The sequence below is a fragment of the Sceloporus occidentalis genome, unplaced genomic scaffold (genome assembly GCF_023333645.1).
Source record: "Sceloporus occidentalis isolate IW3139 unplaced genomic scaffold, rSceOcc1.0.p SCAF_2, whole genome shotgun sequence".
Classification (NCBI taxonomy): domain Eukaryota; kingdom Metazoa; phylum Chordata; class Lepidosauria; order Squamata; family Phrynosomatidae; genus Sceloporus; species Sceloporus occidentalis.
Genome location: NW_028316982.1, coordinates 228,258,902 through 228,282,887, shown reverse-complemented (window position 1 = coordinate 228,282,887; position 23,986 = coordinate 228,258,902). Strand labels below are relative to the sequence as shown.

At 39.6% G+C, this 23,986-nt stretch overlaps 1 protein-coding gene across 6 annotated transcripts in view; it reads right to left on the bottom strand.

Moving 5' to 3' along the window:
* Positions 1-1,647: 1,647 nt before the first annotated feature.
* Positions 1,648-23,986, bottom strand: part of CD47 (CD47 molecule) — a 92,151-nt gene continuing 69,812 nt past the window's right edge. For 2 of the 6 annotated variants that reach the window (XM_089512333.1, XM_089512327.1), the window contains 4 exons: positions 21,951-21,982; positions 14,844-14,868; positions 14,181-14,208; positions 1,648-4,062 (listed from right to left, as the gene is read on the bottom strand). In XM_089512333.1, the coding sequence (XP_089368459.1) occupies positions 14,183-14,208; positions 14,844-14,868; positions 21,951-21,982 (83 nt within the window). In that variant the 3' untranslated portion in view covers positions 1,648-4,062; positions 14,181-14,182. The other 4 variants (XM_089512329.1, XM_089512330.1, XM_089512328.1 and 1 more) reach the window with 4 other exon arrangements.

Below are 23,986 nucleotides of genomic sequence, written 5' to 3'. Positions count from 1 at the left end.
AAACTACACTATAGTCTGCTCCCCATTGCGTGGTAAGCTGAGTATTTCATACTTGGTCAAGTTCATTTCCATTATGTTTGCATTGATGCTTGTAACTCCCAGGAATTTAATGACCTAAGCTTTACTGTTTTATGCATGGTTTTAAATCAAATTCAAACATGTAATGCTATTATATGGTCACTTAGACTCCAGTAGTGAACTCAGTTTCAAACACCACATTACCGATTTCTTGTTTTGTTTTGTTTTAATGGTTACATATTTCCAGTAAATAAAGGGGCAATGTTATGCACATTGTTAAAAACAGGAATTTGTAACAATTTACCACAGTTTACAGGTTTACAGTGATGGAAAAGCAGCCTACCAGACCTTGTAATTATTGTCCTGACTCAAAGAGAATCACAAAAAAATTAAACAGTTTTATTTTAATTATAAGGTTCTATTTACAAAGCCATGTTCAATAAATAAAAGCACACTTAGGTTTGAAAGAAGATTTCTCCAAATGGAGAAACAAGCATGTGGCTTTATATTTTCAAGAAGAGGAAGAAGAAGAATCCACACAATCTTTAAAATAACCATAATCGCTTTGGTCTCTCAAAACATTAGGGAAAATGAAGGACTAGTTTAGAAAAGTTAACACTTCTTAAGTCAGCCATAAGAAATGTAAAACAGATGGCCCTCTTGCAATATTATACCTTTCTCAAAAGGGCATATGCAAAATTCAAGCCTTTCAATAAGTCTCAGGAATTTTCCATTTATAGAATAGAATGTGATCCACTGTGTTTAATACAACTGTATTTACAGTTACTTTCCTTTATAACAGGAATGGGGAATGTGTGGTCCTCCAGATGTGTCATGGGAATTCCCATCAGTCCCACCCAGTAAGTGTTGAATGCAGTGGCAGTCCAACATATGGAAAGCCATGTCTTCCCTGTCCCTTCTTAAACAAAATAACTTAAAATTGTGGGATAACTTCACTGAACTGTATCTTCTGCATGCTGCAGAAGCGCGATCCATCAGCAAACTATTTCGAATGGAACTCATCCACTGATCAACTAATATATTTTATTTTGTTTCAGGATAATAAACCTTCAAGCACACACACAGTAATGTAATTAAATAAAGATCCAGCATCCCCAATATTAAAGCCGATATACAAGCTTGTCAGCAATCCTGCCCTCTTTAATATCTCCCTAACAAGAAGCACTGAGTCTGAATTCCACCTTATTCAGACTAGACAAGTGAGTGAAGCCTTCCCGCTTAGTTTAGCAGTTATTATAGGAATAAATTACACCACGGTCCAGGCGCCCAAGAATAATATTTGAAAGTACTGCAGAAATATGAGCCATTGACTATTCCACCGGTGTAAAAACTAAAATTCATAATGAAAGTCCAGAAGCAATATAGGATAGCCCTACTCCCAGAGAATGTAACAATCTAAGAACAAGAGGTAAACTATATCAACAGGCTCCAGTTTCATGAAGGGTCCCCCCCTCAAGCACTGCTAGGCAGCATTTTTTGTTCAGATGGGGTAGGAAGAACAGGGACATCTATCAGCCTACCACTGTTGTTTTGTTCCCCAGGTAAGAAAGTGAGGACATGGAACATAACAGAATAATTACCTAAACAGAATAAAACAAACACTGTACCTTCATAAAGGTGAAACACAGTTTATTGATAAGAAAAAAAATGCACTGACAATCTGTATTTGGAAAGCTATAAGGAGAGTGAGAAAAAGTCTCATAGAATATTTTTTTAACAAATGAAGAGCATTTCATGGAAGTGACTTGAATTTACAAAAAGGGAAGTAACTGCAAGTTAGGCGCTCAGAACAATAAAAATATTGGTTTAAATAATGCAATTGATCTTGTAATGTATTGATTGTGAATAGATTCTCTGTAGGAAAGTGGCAGAACAGACAAGGCCTTTCCATGTAGTGGGTTCAGAGTAGATTCTATACATGTTTTCAGCATTTATGAAAACTAGACAGGCACAGGAATACAGTTCCATAGATACTCTTGCAGAGTTCTATACATGAGAATAATTGAAAGGCAGGATCACAGAAATGATACAGAAGAGTTATTTCATTTCATTTTATTTATAACCCACTTTTCTCCCATACAGGACCTAATGTGGCCAAGATGGAAGTAAGCTTCATTTTTAAAAAAGTGAATAAATAAATAAATAAATAAATGAGAGTATAATAATAATTAATAATAATTTGTTTTATTTATATACTGCTATTCCAAAGATCATAGCAGTGAACAGCAAGTAAGCTAATTTGCCCCCAACAGTCTGGGTACTCATTTTAGCGACCTCGGAAGGATGCAAGCCTGAGTCAAGCTTGGGCCCTTTTGCTGGTCTTGAACTCGCAACCTTGTGGTTTTGAGTGAATGGCTGCAGTACAGGCATTTAACCACTGCGCCACCAGCGCGACCAACTATACTATATAGTTGTAGTAGTTTAACTACCCTCACTGCCTTGGGTTTCATGTTGGAAGAAAGACAAAATGTCCATAAAAATAAGTAATACATAAATGGGGCATACTATGAAAGTCTGGGATTAGCACTTTGGTGAGGTATTTAACACTTTGTGCTAGAATGCTCTAGTGCAAATCCTAAGTATTTTACCAAACTATAAATCCCAGGTTTCTGTTTGATGGAGACTTGAGTGAAATTTTTATCAAACCGCAGCAACTGCAATATAAATAAACTCATACTTTCAGCTGAAGTATCTGCAGTGTAATCTGGAGTGTTCACAACCTACTGTGTGAAAAAGAACAGCTCCTGTCTGTCTGCATGGCTCTGGTAAAAATGGGGAAATGTGATTTAATTAGCAGAACTATTGCAGTTTATTTTCAACATTATGAACTTTAAAGGACTACACTTCTCGGTGTAGAAGTCAGGATTTGTGCCACTAAAGCTGAACACGGCCATTGCTTTTAAATGAAAGTACAGAAAATAAAAGATGAAGTTACTTGAACTACAATACTGATCACCAAAGCACATAAAGAATTCCAGTATATACAGCAGAAATACTAACAGCAGGTAGGTGGATTGGACTTTTGTGATACGAAAGAGTTGGAAACCAAGCTTTTCTTTAGAAAAAAGGCTAATTGCTATAGATCTTTAAAAATGTTATACAAGGTACCATATTTGTTCATCCTGTACCACATCCACTCATGTTCACACTGTATAGGTAAGAATAAATGTTATAGAAATGATACCCTTATTTTAATGCTGTTTTCTTCATTTGTCATACAAAATGTCAAAAGGTAGGTTGGTTTTGGGTTGGTTTTTAGAGGAAAGTGAGTAAAAACCAAAAAGAAAATAGTATTTATCATGCAGTACAAAGATTTGCTTAAGTGGTCCCAAAGAAGTCTGTTCTATGATGAAACACACCAATGTTTCATATTGTAAGCCTTTCTTAGTGTAATACACGGCAGATTTTAGCTAATTTTTAGGCCACCTGAAAAAAATTAACTTCAATATTATAAATGGAAGAGTAAATAAAATTGCCTCTGGGGAGTTATTTGGAAAAAGTAAAACACCCCTACTTTCCATCTTCAGCATTGCGGCTCTACAACTTGTGTTTTGTGTTGAATTTTAAGAATGGCGGCATAACTCCATATAAGAAGTTGCTGTACAATGGCCCAGAGAAGAAGGTAGCTAATGTGCCAATATTGTGATGTCTGAGATTAGTCCTTTGTGGAGTTTGGTCTTTATGCAAAGAGGCAGTTCAACTGTTCTGAGAAGTGCAGCATGAAAAAGACATATTACAGTGGATAAAAAGAGTCTTTTGTAGTTTTGCCCTCATCCACCCCCAAAGAAAAAAAACCTCATGTGCATACACGCACTTCTCTCTCGAAAGTTACGACAGCTGCTGTGACTATAAAGTTACATCATGTAAGTAATTACAGCACTTTTCCACACATGCAAAAACAATTAATTTCCTGATTTTCTTTTTTCTTTGAGTAGTGCATCATCAAGGCCACGGTGTATCAACAAAAGTCTCTCTCCACTTGTTTCCATGTCCACAGCAGATTCAGTTACTTCACGAGAGAAACTAGAAAATAAACACAAAACCGTTATTCAAAAATCTGAGTCCTTTCTAATGCAATGAGTTTTTCTTCCATTTTCTTTTTTTACTCTAAAAGTGAAGGAAAAAAGATGACTCATAATAGCAGTAATGTAGCCAATTTGCCATAGCAATTGCTATGCAAGACCAGCAAAGTTTATTTTCATAACTATTTTCAGGTTCCCAAACTTACTGATGATTGTGCAAATGCATTTCAGATGCCTATTAGGCATGTGTTAATTAGTTCAAACATACAATTTTATTGAAAGAGATAAAGAGCCTCTCCAAGCAAGAAAAGTTTCTGAAAGTCCCTGGCTTTGTTCCTTTATAAACCAATTTCATTTTGGAGATCTACATCCTATTTTCCCCATCCTCAAGCATTCCCAGGGAATCTGAGCATTAACAAAGACTTTTCATTCCCCAGTCAGTTCAAATTAAACCAGTATTTCCTAAAATGGTATGTACTTCTCCATAGCTATCTGTCTGTGTTACACTGGAACTAGCTAAGTTGGATCTTACCAAGAAATGTAGCAATTGTTTCTAGGACCCAGATTCAACAGAGAGCAAGTGAAGGAAAGAGGAATGCTAGCAATAAAGGAAAATGACCCGAATGCTTAACTAGTGTAATATTGATAGAGCACTTTGATGATAACGATAATTCCTGGATAATAATTAAAAAGGACTAAGTGGAAATTAAACTCAGTTTCTGAAACGTCAGTTTCTGAAAAGTCAGATGTGAAATATGAGCAACGGGAGGGGGAGAAGGAAGAACACCAGGGGGAGGGAGGGGGAATGAAGATATTTTAAGAAAAGGTTTGGATACAAAACCATAAATATGCAGGTTCAAATCAGAACAGAAATTACGGGAAAGTTTCAATACTTCCAGAGTCTTTTTTTCCTTTCTGGATCAATAACCCCTCCCCACATTTTTTACATGCAGAAAGTCATATATTTAATCCTTGTCATTTTTAAAAGGTATGATGGAAAAGATTCTTACTGGATGTCCTGATTCCCCAGTCAGAGTAGAACCAATGCTCTAAATCTTCTAAATCGGTGTTCCCCAAACTTTTCCAAGTTACTGCCCCCTTTTGTCTCAGATGACAACCATAGTGCCCCCCAGCATACATATTGCTTATATTAGGTCGATTGTTCTACTGTAAATTCAAAATAGCCAACCTTGGTTGCTTTGTATGTGGTCACCCAGCAAAACTGAGCAGCCGACTCAACAGCAACCAAGAAGCCTCTCACCCATGCCACCTTTCCAACAAAAGCCAGTGAGGGCAAGAGGCCTCTCAGTTGCTGCTCAGCCAGCTACTTGCTTGCTGCTCCCAAGATGAGCAGGTGCAAAGGGAGAAGCTTCTCCCTGGTGAGGACTCTCAATCCTTCTTCGTTGGGGCAAAGAAGAGTGCAGCCAGTGTGTTTGTGTGTGCTGTTTCAAGCCAACGAAGCAATGTCCTGTGCCCAAGGTTCGCAAGAGTTTCCCAACTGCCACTGCCACGGATAATAACAAGTAACAAAAACTAGTATGAGATATCGGTAGAAAACAGCATGCCAATATTAAAGAGGAGAAAATGTATGCTTATCTCTCCTTGCCCTTTGCTATAGTTCTTCAAGATATAGCAAGCAACTCTGAATGTCAACAGATAAGCAGAGAATGGAATGCAGCAAGGGGGATAATAGAGACAAAACTACAAAGCCTAATGCAAACATGGTTGATAAAGGGGCACCTAGCTATGCCTAGTGATAGCTGATGCCTGCACAGCTTGGATGCTTTTCACGATTGTAGTTTCTGAACTCAGGGTGCTTTACTGAGGACACAAGCTCTAAAGCACATCTCTCTACCAAAAGGTACCTTCCTCAGTTCTGGAGCTGCTAGGTAGTAAAGGATCATTATGGGATAGGAGTTTAGTATGCATGCTGTAGAAATGTGACCTGCCAAATAGTGACACTAAGGCTATGTAGAGATAGGATGTTGTGTGATTATCATATGGAAAAGTATATATGTATGAATGTTTGTTTCTTTCCTTTGTGCCAGTCTTTGGGGTCATGAGACCACTGATACCTATTCTTCTGCCCCCTGTGTGGACGATGGCTTAATTGCACCGGTCAATAAAGTCATATTTTTATGGATATCACTATCACCAGTGAAAGATGCAGCTAAGGGAGTGAGCTCATGTGGACAGGCAAAGAGTGGGAGATACCACTCCACAAAATGATCAGTGAAGCTGTGTTGTGGTTTTAAGGGGGACCCTGAAAAGAAGTTTCATGCAACCCTCACCCCCATCATGGTCCTAAAAGCTGCTGATTCCCCTTGTCTTTAGTTCGCACCAATACTTTAACTGAAGGCCCCCTTGCCACCTTTTCCCCTCATGACCCTGCTGTTCTTTGGGTTAGAAAAACACCTCTCATGATACTATTGGTTCTTACCAACAAACAAACAAACAAACAAACAAACAAACAAACAAACCGATGTTTTCCTGCACTATTCTTTAATTTTAGGAGTTCTCAAGAATTTTTTTTTCAATTGGAAATAACAGCAGAAATATTTTTTAGAAGGTAGAAACTGTGCTGTTTTTCCTTCCAGAAAAGAAGATATACCAGCTACTCAAAATAAAGGTTTTGAACATTTGTTTTCTGGTCCTGTTCTTTGGGAATTGTGAAATCCCTTTATTCTGTACTTGCAAACACTCCTGTGGATGTGGGACATTTTTATTCCTTGAAATTCACTGGAATTCCCATCCAGTCATGAAAATATTACAGGGGTCACTCAGGGGTGGCACTAGGGGTGTGTGGTGGTGAAGCCCATACCAGGTCAAACATCAGAAAAGAGGTGATAACCAACTGGGCCTTCCTCCTGCTGGGGGGGGGGGGGGAGGCTGAGTGCATCTTACCTTCTTCACCATGGCATGAGTAGTTGGAAGTCTCCCTGTCCCCAGTCCTGTGTCTGAAGGCTGAGGAAGAGGAAGAGGCACTGCCCTGAGGAGGAAGGCCACCCCCTTTGCCTGACACCCCTCCTGCCCTGGGGGCTCCTGAGGGGTAGAGTTGTACCTCTTTGGCCATGCCCAGCCAACGGGGCAGGGGGAATGAAACCAGACCACCCCACATGCCTCTTTGCCAACTCTGGTGGCCCCCACCCAACCAGCATGGACCAGGGCTCTTCCATCCTGCTTAGATCTGGGCATCTCCAGACCCCAGGAGAGCCCCTTCAGCTTCCCCATCTGCCTCAACACCCTCAAGGACACATGGAGGTGAGTGTGGGGGGAGGTCACTGTCATCAGGGCATAAAAGGGACCCTTGTGTGCCCACTGCACGTCCTCCAGTGCAGTGGTGGTCTACTTGCAAGGAGGCTGCCACCACCATGGCAATGGAGAAGGGGTGTGGGTGCTCTTTTGGCCCTGTTCCCCATCAGCCCCACCCCACACCAGGTGACACCAGGGGTGAGAATGCCACTTGGGTCACTAAATAGAAACTTTTAAAAATCCATCCTGATGAGGATTAAACAAAATGTATTTAGTTTATAAATAAATGTCTTTATCCCTGAGTAGGACCCAAGGCAGATTACAGATAAAATTGATTAAAAATTTACCAATACAATTTGAAAAACAATTAGAATAATCTCATTTAAATGGAATAAAATGATGCTAAAAATTACAAAAGTTATAAAACATAAACACAGCACATAACCTGAAATACAGTATTATAAAACACCACTGAATTAAAAAGCAATTTAAAAACAAACCAAGAGAGAAGTACAGCATTAGTCAATTAAATGCCTATTTCCCAGAAACCAATCAATTGTCAAACCCCGATCTGAATAAAAAACGTTCTTTGCCTGCTGACACATGCACAAAAAGGCTTCATCTGAAAGAAAGTTATATTATCTACTCTGTTCCCACCAAACATGTCTGTGAGGTTGACAGGACCAAGACAAGGGCCACCTCTGAAGAGGTCAGAGCTGCACAAACCCAAGCAAGCTCATATGGATGAATATGGTCCTTCACATAGGTCTTGTACTGTAAAAGGGTTTATGTGTGGGAGAGGTGTGGAGTATTCCAGTTCATCAGCCATGTTCTTCCTCCACATGTTCCTTTCTGTTGCCCTTCACACACATTGTTCTTCTTGTAACAGTGAGCCTGTGTTCTAGGAGCAGCCAGGGATATCCAGTATTCTTTTGGCTCATTTCCTCTTCTGAATATTTTTTCATAGAATCATAGAATTGGAAGAGACTGCAAGGGCCATCTAGTCCAACCCCCTGCCATGCAGGAAATCCATATCAAATCATCCCCGACAGATAGCCATCTAGCCTCTGTTTAAAGACCTCCAAGGAAGGAGACTCCACTACACTCCGAGGGAGTGTGTTCCACTGTCGGACAGCCCTTACTGTCAGGAAGTTCTTCCTAATGTTGAGGTGGAATCTCTTTTCTTGTAGCTTGCATCCATTGTTCCAGGTCCTAGTCTCTGGAGCAAGTGAAAACATGTCAACTGTAAGCACAGCATGAAATAGTAGTTTAGGTGTTGGACAATGACTCTGGAGGCCAGAGTCCATGCTCAGACGTGAAATGCACTGGGTGACCTTAGGTGAGTCACACTCTCTTGGCTTCAGGGGAGGGTGATGGCAACCCTCCTTTGAACAAACCTTGCCAACAAAACACTGTAATAGAGTTGCTGTAAGTCAAAAAGGACTTGAAGGCACATAACAACAAACTACTGATACCTTACTCTTGCATGTGGACAGTGGTGTTTCGGCTGTATAATCGTAGGTGTGAGAATTTAGAGAACTGAGGCGGGTTACAAACTGTCGGGTTGCAGCGCTCTCCCTCCGCCGCCGCTTGCAGCGTCGGGGAGCCGCAGCCTTTAAACGGCGCGGCTCCCGGACGCTGCAGAGAAGGAGAGCGGAAATCACGCTCCTTCTCAGGCCCCGGAAGAGGCGCCGTGAGTGCCAAAGGGCGCGCACGCAGCGTCACATCCGGGGCGCCATGTGCGGACGCAGAGCGTTCGTTACATCAAAATGGCGGCGCCCGTATGAACAGGGCACCACCATTTTGTACGGACTGAGTCCGTGATAGGGCAAGGGGCGTCTAGAAGAGACGCCACTTTTCCAAACTGGGACGTCCTCAGGACGTCCCTAATGGCGGTTTGTAACCCGCCTGAGTTTGCAATTAGTTGTTGTGGTGGTGTGCGTTCAAGTTGTTTCCGACTCATGGCAACACTATCATGGGGTTTTCTTGCCATGTTTCTTCAGAAGGGGTTTGCCATTGCCATCCTCTGAGGCAAAGAGAGTATCACTTGCCCATGGGCCCCCCAATGGGTTTCACGGCTCAACAGGGATTCGAACCCTGGCTTCCAGTGTCATAGTCTAACATTCAAACCACAATGCCATGCCAGCTCTCTTACTATTAGTATACACAGTTAATAAAACTTGGTATTTTGATACTATATGAGAAAGATAGTATCTTTGAATTTATACTTTTGAGGAGTATTTTGAGAAACAGTTTGAGGACACTTCTGCAGATTATTTCTAAGGAACAAGTACAGTTACTCCAAAGTTTCCATCTCTGTGGGATGTGTGAAGAGTACAGACTCTTCTGTGAAAAGATTTGCAAAGAATTAAAAACTCACAGGATCAATACTCCTAACGATGCATGGAAATTAAACTATAAATTATACTGTATCTAAATACTATGGTATCTATACCGCCCTTGTAAATATTGAACACACTGAATTGACTGAAACTGGAACTGGGAGACCCAGGTGAACACTGGCTTAAGGCAGCTACTGAGACCAACTGCCATTTATTTTGGCAATTAACTTTCAACTATGGCAAGACTAATGTCTTGTTCTTTATTAGTAGTAAGATCAAGCAGGTGGAAGATTAATGAGACATCTACTGAGCAGATAAGGAACTATAAGTATCTGGGAGTAGTTTTTCACTTCTTTGCATCCTGAAGCATCCAAACAAAGAACACCATGGGGAAAGTTCAGGGGAGGTTTTTCTACCCAAAGGGAAGGCACCAGATTGCCCAAATATTCAAGATTATGTATGGATCCTGGCTTAGACTATCTGAAATTATACAAACTACAGTTACTGAAAGATTCCTTTGTTGTCCTGTCCTAACACAGCTTTGACACAGGCTTAATTTCTGTTTAATTTTTCATTTTTTTAAATTTGCTTAAGACTTTGGGGCTCTTAAGTAGTCAGGGCTCCTTAAGTAGTCAGGGCTAAGCATTCCTATGCTCTGAGCCCTCACTGTGCCACTTGGGCGCCATCTTGGTGTGCGCCCATCTACATGGCGCGTGCCATGATGATGCTTGCTGTGTGCAAAAGGGATATTATCATGGTGCGCAAGCTTGCCTATGGCAGCTCTTCGGAGACACAAAAAGAACCCTCCCAAAAGCGAGTTCTTTTTGGTCCCTCTGGAGGCCTCGGTGTGTGGTTGCTGCAGCCTCCATCTGGGGCAAAAACGGGCAGTGTTTAGCTGCCTGTCTGCACAGCCCCTTTGTTTTGCTCCCTATAGGACTGGTTCCTCTGACTCAACAGATCGTTTTCAGTGAAAATGGAAAAAGCAGTGAGACCACTTCAATACCATCTGAGAGTCTGGTCAGACATTATAACTAACTCTTGCAATAAAGAAAATAAGAACTGGCCCAGATCCCTAACATAAAAGTTGTTACAATATTGTTTCTATTTTAACATTTATAGATTATTTTATTTAGTGAGTGTACTTTAAGGCAAAGTGAAAATACTTAAATACAGAATTTGGAACATAGAATCACACCACCACTTAAACTTGGCTATAAAATCCTGTTCTTTTAGAGATAAGTTATTTGCACCAGTGAATTATCTGGGTAACCTAACCATGCCAAAATTCAGAACATCTTTCATGATAGTCCAATTTATTATTCCACTTTTGGAGAGATATCACAGAGATTTATAGCAAAGATGCATGTTCTGCAATAAAAGGTAAGTGGAAACCACTGAGTACAGTCCGCCATTCCTTTATGCGGGAGATCCATTCTGCCCCTCCCCCCCCAATGTAAAGGGAATTCTGCCCATGCTTGAACCCCATTGAAATGAATGGGACTTGTACACGCAGCGGCGTGCGCACCACAAGTGCATGCGCCATTACCCCTTATGGGGCATGATGCCCCCTTTCCCAGCTGAAAGCCACGTAAAGCGTATCCATGTATGATGCAGGTGCACTGTATATACTGTTCCTTTCTGTGCAATATTCACAGGATTTTTCTTATTCCTATTGTCTAAACACAATCCAGCTTGTTGTTGCTGCTGCATAACTTCATTTCCAACTTAGTGTCTTAGTAAATCTATCATGTTTTTTCGGGGGGCAAATTTCTTCACAGAGAGTTTGCCACAGCCATCCTCTGAGAATGAGAGAATGCAACTTGCCCAAGATCACCCAGTGGGTTTCCATGGCTGAGCCTGGATTTGAACCCTCATCTTCCAGTGTCCTAGTCCAATGCTCAAACCATTACACCATGCTGCCCCTCCTAATGCACACAGAATGGATGAATTCTATCTTCAAAAATCTTCCCTCAGGTCCAGACTCCAAAATTACAGAGAAAATCAAATTTATGTGCTGCTGCTAGTGCTTGCCACAGTTCTTTGATAACTGGATAATGCAGTGTAGTCTATGTTCTGTCATTTTTACACATTTTATAATATACAAGTCTTGTGTATTTTATGTACTGGACTTTGTAACGAAATTGTACTTGACTGTGTGTGCAGCTAAAAGATCTGCAAAAGTCATTGGCCCTTTGGTAGAAATATTACAGAACCAATTTTTAAAAGAGGATGTGTCAAACTCCCCCCCGCCCTTTAATACTTTCAACTGCTGTCCTGTGTGCATATGCAGAAATTTTTTCCTGATTTCAGCTTCACATAGCAGCATTCAAGCACATCAGATGTTTCTCTGGAGGCTTTGCTGACCTTCAGGAGCCAGTTTTGAGACAGCACAAATGCAACCTGAAGCATCCCTGCTTAGATGTGGAGCTCACTACTTGCTTGTCAGACAGATCCTACCATATGTATTTATACCAGAGTGTGGTAACTGCAATGGGGCGGGAGCCATTCCTCTGCAGACCACATAATCACTACTGATGTGATATGAAGTCACTTCTGGTTATTTCTTCAACTGGTTTTTTTTTTTGGGGGGGGGCATGTCTGAAGTCCTTCAAAGGAGGTGGTCAACTGTTTTAGGAATAGAAAAACCATGGGGGGGTTTCTGGGTTCTTCTGGACCACAAATGGGTCCTGTGACTGATCTTTCCCACCATTCATACTACTAGTCCACAAAAATACTATCCCCATCAAATCTCAGTGGGTGGCAAAGTTGAATAAATGACTTTCAATTACTTTCTCATTGAACCTAGTGTTAGAAAAGTTGCATATGGAACAAACTGATGAAACACTCATGATTAGCACATTGATGAACTGCTTGAATGACTGAGACCTAATTACTCGCTAGTTAGGTTGCAGTCGTAGATTAATTAATCTTGATCGCCATGTAATGGATTTAGTTTAAACAGAAGGCAATGAAGTATGAAGTAAATAGCAAGTCAGAGATGATGAATGAAGTACACAGAATATGAACATTAGCTTAATTATTTTTTTCTTGTTTCTTTCCGTCAACTAATAACAAAATTAGTATTTTCATTTTATGTATAAATGAAAAATAAAAATACACTTTATTGGCATGTCTGTGGGCCACTACACTCTTATCATATAATGGTAAGCATAAAATTGCCAGACACATACATTTCCACAAACAATTTGCATTTCAAACACACATAATTATACAGAATGATCACATGCACAATCAATAGAAGTTCTACCTTGCATTATTTTCCTTTACAAATAAAAATAATAGAGTGGAAAGTATATTTCATTCAAGTATCAATATGAAATCCTCCTTTCAGAATTCCAACTAGCTAGCCATTCCCTCTTCCAGGATACTCCACCACCATATCTACAGTTTTCAGTTCTTCACCCTCTGTGGTCAACTATCATCCCATGATCAACAGGAGCTACTCACCTTCCAATAGGCTATGCCACACACCTTTCAGATGTGTGATCTATCTATCTATCTATCTATCTATCTATCTATCTATCTATCTATCTATCTATCGTTTCTGTAAACCTTGAGATTTCCTCTTGGTATCTCTTTCTTGTGTATGGATGGTGCCACTTTAGTTACACATGAATCCATACTCAGAAAATGTTTGTTATTTGTATACAACAAGGCTGGGCAGCCAAGGCTGGGCAGCAGTCTTCCAGTTTGTGCTAACTCCCATAATTCAGTACAATTAGGTGTGCTAACTAGGGCTAATGCCTGTTGCAATTTGGCAACAAGGTACAAAGATTCTGTAGCATTCTGTGCTACAAGGCATGTAAATGATGAGTGCATTATATGAAAGATGAAATTCAGTGAAGAACACAGGTTATAAAGATAATGTTAGCATACTACTTAAATTCAATTAAACATAAGAACAGAAGATACAATGCAAGTGATAATACTCAATAGGAAACTAATTTTTCTCTTGGCTCAGTAGTCAGCCATCATCGCTGATCATTTTTGAACCTTCTATTCTTAAGGTTTCTGCATGTGTCAAAGGAGGGAAGAGGAATATATTTTCAAATTTCTACGAAGTGGCAGAGGTTCATTTTATCACAGAACTCTGCGGCACTAAATTTTAGAACTCAGCATTTCATCAAAATTTTGTGAAGAAGATCTGTTTTACTGGGCTTCTTAAGGGATCCAAGGATATACTCTGGTTATGGCAAAAACAAAAACAACTACTAGTATTAATTATATTCGTATTATTAAAAACACCCTAGTAAGTAAATAAGAAAGTTTATTAGCAGCTTTTCATTGGCTATAAAAATTGTGTATATCATTATTTTATTAAAAGCAAATGTTTCCATTCAAAACTGGAAAAATGATTCTTAAAACAAAGTTCGAGTCTACTGGGATGAGAACTCTAGTGGTACTACTGAATGGACAACATGTATTCCATTATGAAAAACAAAAGAACAAAGCAAAATCTCCAATTGAAAAATATGTCCAATAAATAGAGGCAAAATGTACTCACCATCATTGTAACATCACTCCTTTTGCATCTTTTAAAAATGAAGCAAATAGTTAGTTGTTGGATAAGAAAGAAATAAAGAACAGGTTAGTAGCAACAGTCTTAGAAAAGATTAGAATTTAATACTGGATTTCAGCATGCCAAAATTCCATGCAAGGTGGGAAAAACTGAAGAGTGATCACTGATCTTTCTTCCCAATTAGAGTATTTCAACATGTCAGTTAAATTTATATTAGTCTTAGCAAGATTTTTGCCTCAGCCAACTGGATCAAATTAGGATATCGAATATTCAAAGGCAAGATACAAGGAGGAAATGTTTGTCCGTCACTATCACAGAAATCCATGCACCCCATGCAGCAGACACCATCTACTTTCTCTTTTATTAAGAAACTGGTTGATTAGTCCCTTTTTGTAAAGCAATTTAGAAAGGAAAAGTACTATTTATTCTAAGACAGCCAGCGAAGCAAGACAGAGGTCCAAACAACCAAGGATTCTCTGTCACCAAATATCTCCCAGTACCTGTATTTGCCCATTAGAGCTCTATGAACCAGCAAGGATTTAAGACCATTAATAATTTTACATTATCTTGTATAAATATCTGTTCAAACTGAGTCAATACCCTAGTCAAGACCCTAAAATAAAGTACAAAATTTCAATTACCACCTACCATTAAGTGATTCTTCGACAGCTTTCTGTAAAATATTTAAAATATATAAAGCCTTCATGTCTAGCCTGGATCGCCAAAATTAAATAACTCTAATTGATATATACAATAAATAGTGATTCTACAAAACAAATAGAAGAAGCAGCAGAACATTAGTAAATTTAGTAACAGGTTTTGTTATTCCTGTTACTTACTGACACCACACCTGCTGCTGAGAAGTGCTCTAGTAACAATAAGCCTCTATTTACAATTTGGCTGCAATACAAGAAATAAAGATCAGCCACAACATTTACTGGGGCCATGTCTGTATGGAGCTTTTTAACTAGTAGCAAACTACCTGCAAAGAAAAATATGCTGGAGAACCCCACAAGGTACTCCTTTCGACCCCCAACTCATAAAAATTCTAATGTCAGTAGTATTAGTACTAAAGCTCTCAAGTGCCACAGATAACAGTTTAGAGATTATGGCAGAACCTATATATATATATATATATATATATATATGTTTTCCCAAAACAGGGAAATGACACAAAGGCTGATATCTTGTATACACTTAATCAGAAGAAGGCCCCACTGAACTCAACAGGACTTACTTTTGAGCAGGCATGAATACAAACATACTTGAAGAGCAGATATGGCACTGAGACTCAAGGCAATTTCATCTACATTCCTTTCCAGTATGGTGTATGTCAATAGTTATCTGTAGACTCCCCACGCCCACCCCATGATGACACAGAAGAAAACATGCCAAATAACAAGACAATCATCCTGTGAACATTTAGTTAAAAAATAGGACTAGATATTGTTCACTCAAGCCTGTCTAAAGTCTCTCTGTGGATTGGGTATATTTCAAACCATAGCTATAAACAAATATAATAACTGATTTCTTTATATGACAAAACCCTGTTGCAGTGTTAAGCTTGTATGTTGAAAGAAAGACAAGTAGGTCTCCTATATGACTATTAATAAGTTTTTATGATCAGATGACAAACCCCAAGCCTTCAATATCATACAGTTTCTCCAGCCTTTCCCACAGTATCCATGTGTTGAGCATGGCCATATGCAGCACAGAAGAATGCACTAATAGGCCTCTGCATTCACAATCTTCCAATGGAAGTGGAATGCTGCAGTGTTAGATTCCAGCCCTGATAAGCGCTACATACTCATCTGTTCAAACATCCATACTCACTGCATGGGCACTGGGAGCAGGGAGCCCATGCATCAGTTGTGTGGAGTGCCTGTTACCCATCTTAATGGCAAGGGTGCTATTCTAAACAAAGGAAATTTGCCAACAGAGGAGATCCATAAACAATATTCATTGTGGGCACTCCGGGGGAACATTGCTCACTTGATAAAATATCAAAGGTTAAAACTAACCAACCAGATCTGAGAGAACATCTCTTTCTCAACATTAACTTGTCTGAGTCTTGATATTTGCTTTGGAGACTCTTATACATACATCTCCATCAGGTGAATTTAGGTGTAATGTGACTGGTGTTATCCAGCAGCCCAGTTACCTTATTATTTGTGGATAAAACTGACCCTATAGCTATGATTCAAAACTAGGGGTGGGCAAAGGGCAATCCTGTGGGCTGCATGCCCTCCTCCGGCTCTTTCTGTGTTCCCCAGGTCCTCCCAGGGGTCAAGTATTGGGAATTTTTGGCAAGAAAATTTTCAAAAAACAAATGCATTCTATGGGGTATGGAGGGCATCTCCACCATGTTTGGAGCCTGCCTAAGGGCTGTATGTATGTATATGTGTGTGTGTGTGTGTGTGTGTGTGTGTGTATACACACATACAGTGGACCCTTGTTATGCGCTGGGGTTTGGTTCCAAGATCCCCCGTGTATAAGAAAATCCGTGTATGCTCAAGTCCCATTAAATATAATGACATAGCAAAATGGTGTCCCTAATAAAAAATGGAACATCAGGGTAAATTTATACTTTTTTGGAACATTTTCAAACCGTGTATGCTTGAATCCGTGTATAAAAAATCCGTGTATAAGAAGGACCGACTGTACATACATCCAAATTATTTGTTTTGCCTTGAAATGATACAGAGCATCCACTAGGGGGCATGTGGTGCATTTCCATCACACTTTCTGACCTTCTGTACCAATGTCGATCTAGGAAAGGCCTTTTTTGACATTCAAAACATAGTGAAAATGCCCTCATATCCCCCTAGAGGTGTTTGGGGCTTTTCTTTTCTTTTTTTGCAGAAGCAGGTGCAGCCCTCCAAAGTCTCCTAAGGGGACAATGCATCCCTTTAAGCTTTGTACAGTTGCCCACCACTGATCTAAACACAGAGTTTAAAGTCTTAATTTAGTCTAAGAAGCCTGGCTACATAAAGGCTGAGCACCTCGGGCAGAAAAGCTATCATTTATATTTGTCAATCACTAGAGAGAAGCATCCCATCCAACACTGTGAAAAGAATGGAAATCCAGCATTTACAGATGTTGCTCTATCATGATCAACCTACTCAAGATAGATTATGAGGCATGCACCAATAAGATTCAATTCTGCCCTGGATTTTTTTATTTTGGGAAGCAGTATAATTGGGGTCAATTCAGACGCTGCCAATTGACCTCAGATTCTAATGTGAATGACGGTTCAGAAATCCACCTTTTTGTGGCTCCTGTTAAGCATCTTTGGAAAGAACAAGTTGTAGCTGTTTTCTGTCTGTTAGATCTGGAAACAAGTAGCCCCTTTGATGAGGACCTTTCCTGCAAAATTTCAGACTTATTTGCCTTATAAATATTTAAAATCTTTTTAAAAATGAACTGCTTTTATTTCTTGATGGAGTTGAATAGAATTTTCAGGAACAATACCTCCCCTCCCCTTGCTGGGCCTTTTCTGCAAGGGCACACTTTATAGTCTGGGGCTTTCTTCTGTGGGCAATTGCTATGGCTGAATAAAGATCTGCAAAAGGTCCAGTCCTAGTTCTTATCATGGGTGGTATCACAGAAGGACAAATCTTAATCCCTAAAAGTGAGATCCACAGTATCGAAAGCACCCCTTTTACCCTACTTCTATAACAGAACTTGGCGAAATTGCTTTTTATACTACAGCTGCTCAAATCCTCAGTCACCATGGCCAACAGTTGGGAGATTCTGAGAATTGTAATTAAAAAGGCAATTTTTCCAAGTTCTGCCTATAGAACAGATAAGTACTTTTTCTTCCTTTCCAGTTTTCTTCTAATATCTTACTCTCCTTATGCTGCTCAACTCCGTATTAAGACATCTTGACTTTCTCTATTGTATTCAGTCATCTAACTCCACTTCCCAAATCCCCAACAGCTACCTTACTTGATATCCATATCTTCCATGTTTCTCTCTTTGTTTGTATGCATCCTAACTATATATAGCTGTCAATCTAAGCTTAACTAAATATTTTGACCAACTTCTTCCTTTGGTATCACATCATACTATATCATGTATTTTCTTTAGTAACACTGTTATTCTTTTATTCAAGTCTTAATCATTGATTCAAGTGTGTGTTTAATAATAATAATAATAATAAGATTACCACCTTGGAAACCTTTAAGAAGGCTATTAAGATGGATCTCTTCTGGCAGGACTTTCCAGACTAGACCACTTCCACCCTCTACCTCATTTCCATCCTATCTGGATCTCGCTATAAACTTCCTACAAATCTCCTACCTAGTTTAAATGTTATTTTATACTATTGTTTTAATGTTATTCTCGTTTAATCTCCATTTAGTATTACTATGTTTTTATACTCGGAGGGAGAGAGAGGGGTTTTTAGAATTTGTAACTGTATCTTGTTTTATTGATGTAATCTCCTTGGATTCTGAATGATTAAGTGGAATATTAATATTAATATTAATAATAATAATCCTCATGGTCTTTTCTTTCTTTGTTTCTTTCACTTATATTCTGCTCTGTAGCTGAAAAGGTTCTCAGGGTGATTTAATTGTAAAGCACCATATATACTCGTGTACAAGTCGACCTCATGTATAAGTCGAGGGAAGGTTTCAGGGTCAAAATCCTGGATTTTCATATGACCCGTGGATAATTATTATTTTATTATTATAGTTTATTTCTATAGCGCTGTAAATGTACACAGCGCTGTACATACAAATGATCAAATCAATAAATAAAATAAATAAGTCAAGAGTAAAACCTAGGGGGCTATAAGGAAGCATGTCTCTCCTTCTCCTTCTCTGGACCTCTCCCAACTGATTCCCTGGTGCTGAAGGAGAGGTTTTAACACTGGACTGAGAAAGGAAGCAAGTGGATTTAAATGGAGAGGTTTTTCCATAGGAAGCCAGGGCTTGCAAAACAGACCAGAGAGAGAAGCAAGTCGATTTAAATGGAGACTTGTTTCCATAGGAAGCCAGGGCTTGCAAAAAGGACCAGAGAGGGAAAGAAGCAAGTGTTTTTGAAATGGGGAGTTTTTCTGATAGGAAGCAAAGGCTTGCAAAACGGACCGGAGTGTGTGTGAGGAAATGGTGTTCAATGGAGATTGGGGCATCAGGCTTGCTTGCTTTAGGACTTTTCCCAGCACTAATGATGCACCCACATTTATATAAGTCTACCCAAAATTTTAGGGTCAATTTTGGGGCATAAATTTCTCGACTTAGAGTATATATGGTACAACTCCACATTCACTGAATTTGGCCCAAAATCAATTCATACATGGGCCAGTTGATTATACACATAAATATCTGTGTGTGAGGGTACAAGTAAGACTGCAGACACGAGGAAACACCAAACAAAGGACCTTCTCAGTTTGTCTTTCACTGGGGAGGTCTCACACCTGTATTTTCTTTTTAGGTACTGGCGAATACTTTTTTTAAAATTCCCAAGGTGTTCCTCACCAGGATGTATTCTGATATTTGTTGGCTGCTTTTACTGCACCCTTTAACTACTGTTTTACAGCTTAGGATGTTTTATTACTGTATTTTACTGCTCAGAAAAAAAAATGTAATTGAAGGATAGCATATAAATCTTTAAAATATCAGAAACCAGTTTAACACTAGCTAGAATCTCCCTCTTAAGAAGGCTTGAAAATAGAGTTTGAAAACTCGGTGCTGTTAACATAGATGCAGAGGAAACATGACTACACCATGGTTACAGCAAGTAGCCACAGAACGGAGGAATTTACAAGGCTCCTGCTCCCAACCCCTTTTAGGAATCTAACATTTGATCTAAAAGATAGCACTACTGCCTCTTTTGCAATGTGACACATCCAGAACAGTATGGAGTTAAAACCAAGGAGTTTACATGACAGACTAAAGTCTGTCCCTCATTGACAGGAAACTGGCAAGAAAAAATTGTCAGAATTTTAAAAAGAATAGCAGCTAGAATGGAACATGCCTAGCAATTTTTTTCATACTGCCAGAGGAAAAAGGAAACTTCAAGTAGGGTCTCAGGTCTGACAGCTGAAGGAATATTAAAAACACCTATGCTTCGCTTCACTTTAGTTTCAAGTGTAGTTACAGAAATGTGTACCAATGAATCCATCCTGGATTTATTGCTACACATGAGAGAACACACTGGCGGCCAGGAAAAAAACAAAACCCTGGTGCCTGGATGCCAAATACAAAAAGTGGAGATGGTAGATTAAAATCTGGATGAGAGCACGTCAAACTGTAAATGGAGCATATATATATCACCCCCAGTGTATCAGCACGTGAGGGAGAAAGGTAGATGTGAATGCCTGCCTTCATTTATCTTCACCAATACAACAGGGGATTGTTGGTGATACACAAAACATTTAATTATTTGACTATCACCTACTGCCCAAAGTGGAACATTAAATAAATTGTCTACCCTATTGCATGGTTGAGGGAAAGGAAACTTAGCAACTAACTATCTTTCAGTTTCAAGGAGCTGATCTAAATTTCTTTAAATATTGAGGAGGCATAGGTGAGAACAGCAACTAAGATATGGCCTCCATCCCGTATCTTTTTCATAAGCAGTAGGGTTTACTAGCGCCTTTTGTGCAAGTATGCATATACATATTTATTTATTTAATATTTTGCTTTTCTGCTGGGATGGAACTGGATACAATATTATACCCCTCTATTTCAGCCAAAAAGTCTCCAGCAGGCAATGCAAGAGAGCAATTTTAGGCTGCATCCACACTGTAGAAATAATCTAGTTTGACACCGCTCTGGTGCCACAACAAACTACAGTTCCCAGAATTCCACAGCATGAAGCCATGGCAGTTAAAATGATGTCAAACTGTATTATCTCTGCAGTGTGGATGCAGCCTTGGTAAGAAATTTCCAATGACTGCACTGATTATCTAATATTTAGCAGAGGGAATGTGTTAAAACAAGTGAATTTGGACAGTATGACAAACCAGAATCAGTAAGAAATGGCAAGCTGGTACACACTGCCTAATCACTCCTGTTTGGCTCCTTGTGTGAATGTAGGCAGCTGAACTAAGCACGACTCTGGCTTGTTTGGAAAGAAATAAATAATAATTCTTGCCCTGATGTCACCATAAACCATGAACTGAGTCTACAATTTGTTAGCACCTTTCGCTTGCAGGAGGAGCCAAGCTGGAGCAATAAACAGTAAGTTAGGATTCTCCAGTACTGTACGCTGTCATGTCACAGCATCTTGCGGCAGCCATTGTGTCAGTCCCTTGAAATCTGTTTAATAACTGAATTATAAGTAATTCATCAACTGAACTATCCCTCATCCACCATGTCTCAACAATTTTCTTGTCATATCAGGGCTCATACCTATCGTATAGGAATTAAATGACATGGATTAACTTGATTTCATTTTTTTGAGTCTAATAGTTATTCCCCCCCCCCCCCCCCCAATTAAGATATGGTTTGATGGTTCCAATGGGTGATTGGTCATGCTGTAGGTCTATTTGTATTCTGTGGCAATTTCATATGGAATGAGGTGAGAAAGGTATTGCTGGAATATCTTCTTACAGAGTTGAAAGAATAATGAAGCAAATCAGGGTCGTATAGTTCCATCACTGGAAATATTCTACATAGCCAATGAATGGCAGTATGGACTTTGCTTGCTACCAACCTGGTTCCAACCAGTCGGGAAATGCTCAGCATCTCATTACATATCCCCTGAGCCATCTAGACACCCCAAATGCATTCATTTTAAGCTTACCCTTGGAGGCTGATGATCTTTCAAGCTGGAACCTAGGATTACAAGAAAAATATAGAATGGATTTTCTTGCTGGGTACACAAAGTAGATGAATCTAATCACCACCAAGTTACAAGATCAAGTAAGAGTTTCAGTTTTAGCACCTCATCTGAAGACCTTTTGGTCTATTTCCATCTTTAAAATTATTATATCATAACAACAGTCTGTATAAACCAGGAAACAAGGATGCCACAAACGGAACCAGTGTAAAAGTTTCACTGAAGTGAGATGGTCATTCAGGATGATGAAAAAAAGAAAAACAGTGAGTACTGACAAGTTACACTCTCAGAAACATCCTCCTGACTTTCAAGAACTAGTTACAGGCTCAGTGCTGCAAAGATTTCCCATCATTCCAGGACTACTTAAATACCAATTTGGTTAACCACCTTTCTACTGTATACTCTATGAAAAACAGATAAAATGTATGATTAAGTAGATCACAGAGACAGTTTCCTGTGGATTTATCGTGTCTATGCTCTGAGTTCAACATCAAAATCTCTCTAATTTGCTGAGCTTGAAGAGATGGAAGATCCAAAGAAGTGGAACAATTGGACCAAGGGTGCAACCAATAACTGACTCTTATTGGAGAGAGCTTAAAATGTATATTGGTCCTGGAATTACTGGCCTGTTACAGACAGCCAAAATAAAGCTGCTTCGAGTCATAGTGGAGGTATGGTATTTCAATGATGCATATGTCCTAAGAGTCCAGAAGCCGCACCAAAGCCACGCTCCAGGCTGGAGCGTGGCTTTGGTACGACTTCTGGACTCTTAGGACGCATGCATCATTGAAATACCATACCTCCACTGTGACTCGAAGCAGCTTTATTTTGGCTGTCTGTAACAGGCCACTGTTTATTTTATTTATATTGTACTCACAGCAACTTTCAAGAACAAAACATGCATGTGTAAAAACATATACAGGTTCACAATTGTTCTACTGGAATTAAATTGACCATAATAGTAAAACTATGGATGAATTAAAAACAATGTAAAGCACATCCATTTCAAAATAAAAATAAAAGCAGTGAAGCACATGGTTTCTGCCAGTGGAAGGATAACAGGAAGAATAGCCTCCCTAGGACAGGATTTCTGTGGAATCTGGGAGAATTCACTGAGAAGGTCTCCTCTCATATCCAGACCAAATATGTCTATTAGCAGGGACTGAGAAAGGACAGCCTGTGAGTTACGTACAGCCCTCAAAAGTCACATCTGAAGTCCCCAAGCCCTCCCCCCCCAGCACCCCAAAAAGATTTGGAGGGAGTTTTTTTAACAACTAAAACTGCCCAACTCATTTTATTTTCAAAGTTTTTTTTAAAAAAAACCTCAAAAAAGTTTTTCGACTAGCCCCCCCCCCCCCCAAGTTTTTAAAATATAAAGCATGCCCCCATGGTCCCTAAAGGGTGAAGTGATTCAATTTCCCATGGTGTGGCAATGTGTCTTCCAGTCCTGTCTCCCCCCTCCCCCCAGGTCACCCACCTCTGTCTATGAAGGTGACAGTGCTAGCCATCCTGACCTGGGGCCAAAGTAGATAGCTTGGAAAGAGTGGACTTTGGCCACTTTGGCTGCGATCAAGCCGTGTGGCCAGGAGCCGATCTGAAACAACTTCTTTTTAATCCAGCCCTTTGGACTGGAGTACGGCTTTGCCCCCAAATGGCCAGAAGCTGCTTTATTTGGCTCATATGTTTCAGGCCTTGGTGAGACATTTATTTCTTGTCTCAGGTAGTGAAGATCTACCATGTCTTTTACTTCTTGCTCTTGGACTACCAGAAGTGAAGGGTGTAGTACTGTATGTGTGTGTGTAAGCGACTGAGTGAGAGAGATCAAATGGCAAGTTCAGTTATCCACCCGTTACTTTCACCCTAGAATTACATTTCCCTCTGGTGCAGTCAAAGCTTTGTAAAAAAAGATTTTTTCTTAACGTTCAGATGTGATTGCTCATTCACTCAAGCAAATCATCATGGAAATTACAGTCATCAAATGCTGTAAGTGAAGGTGTGAA